This window comes from Monodelphis domestica, chromosome 6, assembly GCF_027887165.1.
Source record: "Monodelphis domestica isolate mMonDom1 chromosome 6, mMonDom1.pri, whole genome shotgun sequence".
Taxonomy (NCBI): domain Eukaryota; kingdom Metazoa; phylum Chordata; class Mammalia; order Didelphimorphia; family Didelphidae; genus Monodelphis; species Monodelphis domestica.
This window is the reverse complement of record NC_077232.1, coordinates 306,640,119-306,649,286: the sequence shown is the minus strand read 5'-3', so window position 1 is coordinate 306,649,286 and position 9,168 is coordinate 306,640,119. Positions and strand designations below refer to the sequence as shown.

Here is a 9,168-nt window from a genome sequence, read left to right as displayed (position 1 = left end):
TTGCCAAGTCCTATCAGATTCACTCTCTTAATGTCTCTCACATTGATCGTTCCCTTCTCTTCACTTACCAGGTTACCAACCTATTATTTGCTCTTATCATCTTTCTTTGAAAAGTTCAGTAACCTCTTATAGATGGAAGACACTGAATTTAAAGTTAGATCTGAGTTCAGATCTCCATTCTGCCTTCATGGGTATGTGTATATAAATAGATGTGTATAGTGTATATATATATATATATATATATATATATATATATATATATATATATATATATATATATATACATATATAAGGCTAAGCTTACTTCTCAGCTTCAATGGACTCAATTTCCCTAGGAAAACTGGTTTTCTTTCTATTTTCTATACATGATATTTTATTTTCTATCTATATTCTTTTTTACTGGCTACCTTCCTAGGCAGTACAATCCATTCTCATTTATCCTTCAAAGTCCCTCTCTTCTTCTGAGACTTCATACAAGCATCATCTTATATATGGAACCTTTCCAGATACCCTCTCTTTCCCCAGCTGCTAGTACCTTCCCTCCCAAGCTTTAACTCATATTTAACTACTTTATTTTTATTTATATGTATTCACATGAGGGGAAGGGGTGAGGAGAGAGCCAGACAGCCAGACAGAGGAAGTTAGGTTGTATAGGGCATAGAGCATTGGGTCGGGAATCAAGAAGAAATGTAAAAGATGAAAACTCTGCCTTACAGCATTACTGTAAGGATAAAATTTATACAATATTTGTAAAGTACTTTGCAAATCTTAATGCTATGTAAATTCTAGCTATTATTATGGAACTGAATTATGTATTTAGTCTTTAAAAAGTTTGTAAGGGGCCACACAATGGAGACAGCATCAGACCTGCAGTCAAGAGGATCTGGGTTCAAATTTGACCTCAGATACATCCTAACTGTGTGACCCTATGTAAGATGCTTAACCCCAATTACCTAGCTCTTGAAATTTTTTTTCTTAGAAGTGATATATATATATATATATATATATATATATATATATATATAGAGAGAGAGAGAGAGAGAGAGAGAGAGAGATGAGCATTTAAGAATAAATAAATAAATGAAATAAAAGATCTCTTGGCTTCTATATTAATTCCCAGACCATTTAAGATAACTCAAAATGTTTTTTCTCCCATCAAATTTTGAGCTCCATGAGAAAAGGATCTGGCTTTTTCCTCTTTCTGTATCCTCAAGTGCTTAGTATAGTGTCTCGCACATAGAGGGCATTTGATAAATATATAATTTATTTAGTCAATTTAGAACATTATTCCTTGGTTACAAGAAACATATTCTATCCCTCCTTCCCCTATCCCCACTCTTCCCGGAGCTTATGTGCAATTCTACTGGGTATTACTTGTGTCCTTGATCAGAACCTATTTGCATGTTGTTGGTGTTTGCACTAGAATGTTCATTTAGAGTCTACATCCCCAATCATATCCCCTTGACCCATGTAGTCAAGCAGTTTTTTTTCTTCTGTGTTTCTACTCCCACAGTTCTTCCTCTGAATGTGGATAGTGTTCTTTCTCATAGATTCCTCCAGGTTGTTCAGGGTCATTGCATTATCACTAATGGAGAAGTCCATTACATTCGATTGTACCACAGTGTATCAGTCTCTGTGTACAATGTTCTCCTGGTTCTGCTCCTCTCACTCTGCATCAATTCCTGGAGGTTGTTCTAGTTCCCATGGAATTCCTCCACTTTATTATTCCTTTGAGCACAATAGTATTCCATCACCAACATATACCACAATTTGTTCAGCCATTCCCCAATTGAAGGGCATCCCCTCATTTTCCAATTTTTTTGCCACCACAAAGAGCGCAGCTATGAATATTCTTATACAAGTCTTTTTCTTTATTATCTCTTTGGGGTACAAACCCAGCAGTGCTATGGCTGGATCAAAGGGCAGACAATCTTTTAGTGCTCTTTGGGCATAGTTCCAAATTGCCCTCCAGAATGGTTGGATCAATTCACAACTCCACCAGCAATGAATTAATGTCCCTACTTTGCCACATCCCCTCCAGCATTCATTACTTACCTTTCCTGCCATGTTAGCCAATCTTCTAGGTGTGAGGTGGTACCTCAGAGTTGTTTTGATTTGCATCTCTCTGATTATCAGAGATTTAGAACACTTTTTCATGTGCTTATTAATAATTTTGATTTCTTTATCTGAAAACTGCCTATTCATGCCCCTAGCCCATTTATCAACTGGAGAATGGCTTGATTTTTTTGTACAACTGGTTTAGCTCTTTATAAATTTGAGTAATTAGACCTTTGTCAGAGGTTTTTGTAATGAGGATTGTTTACCAATTTGTTACTTCCCTTCTAAATTTGGATGCATTAGTTTTATTTGTACAAAACTTTTTAAATTTGATGTAATCAAAATTATTGATTTTACATTTTGTGATTTTTTTCTAGCTCTTGCTTGGTTTTAAAGTCTTTCCTTTCCCAAAAGATCTGACAAGTATAGTATTCCATGTTCAACTAATTTGCTTATAGTTTCCTTCTTTATATTCAGGTCATTCACCCATTCTGAGTTTATCTTGGTGTAGGCTGTGAGATGTTGATCCAAACCTAATCTCTCCCACACTGTCTTCCAAATTTCCCAAAACTTTTTATCAAATAGTGGGGTTTGGTCCCCAAAACTGGAATCTTTGGGTTTGTCATAGACTGTCTTGCTGAGGTCATTTACCCCAAGTCTATTCCACTGATCCTCCTTTCTGTCTCTTAGCCAGTACCAAATTGTTTTGATGACCACTGCTTTATAGTATAGTTTGAGATCTGGGACTACAAGGCCACCTTCCTTCATATTTTCGTTTTCATTATTTCCCTGGATATCCTTGATCTTTTGTTCTTCCAAATGAACTTTGTTATGTTTTTTTCTAATTCAGTAAAAAGTTTTTTGATAGTTCAATGGGTATGGCACTAAATAAGTAAATAAGTTTAGGTAGGATGGTCATTTTTATTATGTTAGCTCATCCTACCCATGAGCAGTTAATGTTTTTCCAAAAATTGCTCAGATCTAGTTTTAATTGTGTGGAAAGTATTTTGTAGTTGTGTTCATATAGTTCCTGTGTTTGTCTCAGCAGATAGATTACTAAGTATTTTATATTGTCTAGTGTGATTTTAAATGGAATTTCCCTTTCTAATTCTTGCTGCTGAGATGTATTGGAGAGATATAGAAATACTGATGAATTATGTGGGTTTATTTTGTATCCTGCAACTTTGCTAAAATTGTTGATTATTTCCACTATTTCTACAGGTCTAGAAACATTTATTTTTTCTGTCATGATCCCATCATTTTTGGACAGTTTTAAATGAGGAATAATTGATTGTTAACCTTCCTCATCAAAAATGCTCTGTTGAATAATATAAGAGAATTCTTAAAATTTTGCAATCATCATTTAGGATAATGCCTTTTGATTGTGAGCCATAACCATATTGCTTTTTTTTTTTTTAATGGAAAAGAGAGTGTAGATTTTATTGAAAGAAATGTTCTTTTTTTTTGTCTCCTTTCCTGTTCCTGTTTATTCTAAATGTGTTTCTTAAAAAAATCCATGTTGCTTTCTTACATAATTCAATCAGTATGTGGTATAATTTTGAAACACATTTTTGCATTTAAGTATTCTTCTGTATTAAGTATTGATATAATTATTTAAATGCTTTAACCTGGCATTATGGTAAAGACAAAATTTTTTTTAATATGGTCTTAAAACAGGCATCACTGCTCTTCCCCAAGATGGTTGTTGAGGTGAGAGGCAGTGTGGTGGAGTGAGAGCAATTTGAATTTGAATCGTGACATTTATACTTGTTACATATGTGATATTAAGGATGTCATAGTTTTTCTGGACCTCTATTACCCCACCCCCTATAAATTGGGCTAAATGGGATTCATGTTTCTTATAGCCCCAAAGCATCTTTATGATCATTGACTTCTTCATCTAACAGAATCATGAAGTAACCAGTAATGCCAGAGGACTTTCTCAAGGTCTTTATGCTGACCATACGCCTGACAAAGACTTGTTTCCTAATGTAATAATTCAAATTAAAATATGAGGCTGCTAGTAGCTTTAATAATGTTGCTTTGTTTAACATCATCTCTCAGTGACCTGGAGGTCAAAGACCACTGAGTAAATTCAGGTATAGATAGCCCTCAGAGAAAGGAAGTTAAAAGAACCAAAGAACCAATGAAACAGGAAACTAATTCCCTAGGCATTGCTCCCTCCTGGGCAGCCCAGGCAAATTAAGAAACTATGGTTGGTTCCTTGCTTCTTTTACCTTTCTTTCTCTGAGGGCTATCTATACCTATATTTACTCTACTCCATGGTCTTTGACCTCCAGGTCACCGAGAGATGATGTTAAACAAAGCAACATAATGGAGAGAGAAATTCTCTTCCAGCACTATAATTAGGTTATTCAATTCCCTGATGAGTCAGAGAAAATTCAGTGTTGGGCTGGGGTTGAATAGCAGCTGGGAAGAAATGAGGGTTTGAAGAACAAGTTAACACAGCTACTGTCAGAGTATTTATTACACGGTTCAACAAAACAAAACAAAACAACAAAAAAAACTCTTATGAAACTTTGAGTCATGAATTCAAAATCATCATGGGACTGTAGAACTAGGACTGGTAAAGACTTCTGGTCTAATTCCTTTATTTTACAGATGAGAAAACTATGGCTGAGCAAAATTATATTTCATTTTCAGTCACACAACCAACAAGTATCTGAGGTCAAATTTGAACCCAGGACTTGTGAACTCTAGTACAAATGCCAAATCATAACGCTTTTTGTAACTAGAAATTTTGGTGTCTGGGTAATGCACATGAATCAAGCCCTCAAATTAACTAGGGGAGGGATGTGATGGGATGGGATTGGGGGTGAGCTGGGGTGATAACATGGGGTATAGCTTTCAGGTATAGGAAGTATATTATCTGGTAGCTTCCTATTTAATTAATATTTCTTGCTGGTTGATGTTAAGCTTAGTTGTTTCTCTGGTCTTGAAGGTATGAACCCATTTAATTATGGTCCTGTGAGTGAAACCCCAGTCCTGTTATTTACTAATATCTCAGGCTTGAAGCTGGTATTTACCTTGAAAGAAGGATGTGTATATGTCTACCTTGCTTAATTATACACTTATTCATTATTCTTTTTAAGGGAATGGGTGGGATTTACCTCAGGGTTTGAGATGCCAAATCACTTTACTATTGTTATTATTATTATTGTTATTTTATTTCTTTCATTATGGAAAAAAATCAATTGAATCAGTTATAAGGATATATCTGCTCTCTTGTCAGGTCTTTTGGTTTGCTCTAGATAATGCAATACTTTCTAATAGTTCTATGAGTTCTATGGTATTCTATGTCAAAATTGTTTACAGGCATTCTCAAGGAAACATGAAACAGGATCACAGATTCTCAAAAGCTTATTCATGTTGAATTGATTTTAAATCCTCAAGAGGATATATTACAGATTCATAAGTTTTGGTTTGGCTCATTTAAAGTTGATTCATAATGAAGTGTTGGAATATTGAAAGAAATGATAGACTAATTGACTCCCCTATCATAACTCAATAGAACAAACCAAGAAGAGGAAGCCATAGTACCTAGGGAACATCATTAAATCAAGAGTTTGAATAGTCTTTAATAGTCAACTTGCCCAACTCCTATCATTCACCAATGAGTATATTAAAGCCACGTCAAATGACTTGCCATAAGTCACATATAGAATAACTCTTTCAGAGGCATAAATCAAGACCTATGGCTCTCCAGGTAACCAATTCAGTTCTCTAACCACTATACCATAGCATCTTGGTAGGTAGTTTGGTGTGGCACATCAGACTTAGGCTTAGGAAAAAGACCTGGGTATGAACTCCATCTCAGATGTTTAGTAGCTATGGGAGCCAGGGCAAGTAATTTCACTTCCTCTCTCAGCCTCAACAACTTTTATCTTTTTTTTTTATTTTATTTGGTCAATTTCAAACATTATTCCTTGGTTACAAAAGTCATATTCTATTCCTACCTCCTCTCCCCCTGCCCTTCCCGTAGCTGATGCGCAGTTTCATTGGGTTTTATGTGTGTCCTTGATCAGGACCTATTTCCATGCTGTTGATCTTTGCACTAGGATGTTCCTTTAGGGTCTACATTTCCAATAACATCCCCCCTCGACCCATGTACTCAAGCAGTTGTTTTTCTTCAGTGTTTTTATTCCCACAGTTTTTCCTCTGAATGCAGATAATGTTCTTTCTCATAAATCCCTCCAGGTTGTTAACAACTTTTATCTTAAAGGGTTGTTTTGAGGATTGAGTTATTATTTGTATAGTGATTTGTAAAACTGTACATGTACATAGAATTATACTAGATAAGTCATATGCACATGCAGGGTGTTCCATTAAGTGTTAATGCATTTTCAAGTTATTAAATCTAACATTTTGCCAAAAAGTATATGATGCTGTATGACTTATGATTTAGGTATTATATAGTTATTTATAATTAAAATATACATACTATCTTATCATATGCACATTTACTCATTACTCAATTAAATAAATTAGTATCACATAATGATTTTCAATGAAGAATATCATACGAGACTACATGTACAAGATATATATATATGTATATATATATGGAAAATACACATACATACATGCACACACATCCGTATATACACATGCAGTTTTGCAAATCATAATACACTGAGTGTGTGTGTATGTGTGTTTGTGTGTGTACCCTTAATGTCCTGCTATATATATATATATATATATATATATATATATATATATTTTTTTTTTATAAAAAACCCTTACCTTCCGTCTTGGAGTCAATACTGTGTATTGGCTCCAAGGTAGAAGAGTGGTAAGGGCTAGGCAATGGGGGTCAAGTGACTTGCCCAGGGTCCCACAGCTGGGAAGTGTCTGAGGCCAGATTTGAACCTAGGACCTCCCGTCTCTAGGCCTGGCTCTCAATCCACTGAGCTACCCAGCTGCCCCCTGTCCTGCTATATTTTAAAAGAAGCTAAATATTTAAGGAGGGAATCTCAGCCTATGGCTAGCTATGACCCTTTTGTCTTCATTCATTCACCTCTAAGCAGAAGAGGTTGTCAGGATCTTGAAAGAAAAGCTCCAAGAAATAGTCAGGAAACATAAGAAATCATTGAAAATGGAATGCTCTAATCTATCTGAAACATTAAAAAAATAATTCAGCAAAGGTAGAGTTCACAACTGCCAGGATCTCTGATTTTATCATGTAGGACATTCATTCCCCCAAAGCTGATCAACAGTTTCTCCTTTCTTCAGCAATTTAGCTTCAGGAACTGTTGTGTCCTAATGCAAACCTACTGGTGAAAATGAAATTCACGTCAACTGAGAGGTGCTCAGATTATGGATTCACATCAATTTGTCATTGGATCCACACACACTTTTCAGTTTGATAGAACTTACGTGAGCTCTGCTGACATTGGTTCTAAGTACACATAATCAAGGTTTTAAATGGTTTTTGATGTTTTTTTTCTGATGATTTTACCTTTAAAAATAACACATTTAATTATTTTGCTAATGTCATTTTTATTCTCTGATGAAATATTTGATGGAGAGCTGATGTTTTCAGGGAATATAAAACTTATGGTTGTTAGCAGTTCTGTTACTTTTTTGTGAAAAGAAGCATTATTTGCCATGCCTTTTCTATCCTATCTCTTTACTAATTTATTTAGTTATCAAATGTTTGCTGTCTAAGGCATTCATTCTTTTGGGATAGGGGAGTGAGAATTGTAGATTTAGATTTGGAGGATACCTTAGGTTCATCAAATCTAATTCCATTTTACATATAAGAAAACTGAGGGAGATATGGGTCAGAGACAGAGCTGAAATTCAAGCCTAGGTGCTCCAGGTCTGAACTGAGCATCATTTCCACTTTATCCCTTATGCCATCAATTTTGTTAAATAGATGCTCTTACCTGTATCAGTGTTCCGAGGGGCTTGATTGGGTGGGATTCCCCCAAGAGAAATTGTAAGCACATCAATTCCACCAAAATCTTGAGTGGGGTGCAAGATGTCTCGACTATATATTCTGTCTACAGACAAAATTGTAGATGATCCATTTTTTCCAATCAGGAGAGAATGCCAGTGGCCATCAGCAACATAAACCTCAGGGATATGCCTCTCGACTTTCCCAGAAACTCCAGCATCAGATGTAAAATGAACTTTGCCACTCTTTATCTGTAAAACACATTGTACACTATATGTTAAAAATAAATGGCACTTTTTTAGAAATAAAAATGGAGAAACCAATAGAGAAAGAGAGAAATAAGTCATATGAACTCTAAAAGTTTTTCAAAATATTGACAAAATTACAGTTAATGGAAAAATTGATAGGCTTTGTCTTCCCAGACAATGATTTCCTATCCATCTTCTTTATATGTTGGTATAATAGCCATCTTCTTCGTGAATAACCAAGTAGTCAGTGGATCTCATTGGGGTCTCATGTGACAGGTGAAACACTGGCCACTTGGGTTATCTTGTGGAAGTCACTGAACACCCTTAGGCCAGAGTTTACTCCTCTGTAGTATGAGAGAGTTAGAATAGGTGGCTTCTGAGGACCCTTATATGACTAGAGATCTATGAACCCATGACTAGTCCCAGAATACAGGGATAAAGAGCAGACCTGGGATTTCATTGTTACTTGCACCTTTTGGTAAGCCAACTCTCTCCACCAAGAACAAGGAGAGTTTGAGACTTTGCTCAATATGTACCAAAGGTCAGATTTGAACCCAGATTGTCTTGACTCTGAGGTGAATTCTCTATTCACTATTGTTTCTTAATGATAGGTGGATATATCTAAATTGATATTGATATTCATTTATTGTTGTTATTCATGTGATTTTCAGCTTTGTCCAACCATTTGTGGTCCCATATGTGGTTTTCTTGGCAAAGACACTAGAGAGGTTTGCATTTCCTATTCCAGCTTATTTGATAGATGAATAAACTGAGGCAAATTGGAGTTCAGTGTCTTATGTAAGTTTACACAGCTAGTAAGCACTTGAGGCCAAATGTGAACTCAGGTTCTCCTAACTCCATAGCTGCTCATCACACACACACATACATATATGTAATATGCATGTATGTTTTTCTATATGGACATACATGTGCATACATAGT

At 35.4% G+C, this 9,168-nt stretch overlaps 1 protein-coding gene across 1 annotated transcript in view; it reads right to left on the bottom strand.

Annotated features, from left to right (window-relative positions):
* Nucleotides 1-9,168, bottom strand: part of FAT4 (FAT atypical cadherin 4) — a 203,997-nt gene that overhangs the window by 8,518 nt on the left and 186,311 nt on the right. Inside the window, exon 17 of the mRNA XM_056803836.1 lies at nucleotides 7,968-8,229. Within this exon, the coding sequence (XP_056659814.1) occupies nucleotides 7,968-8,229 (262 nt within the window). The remainder of the gene's footprint in view (nucleotides 1-7,967; nucleotides 8,230-9,168) is intronic.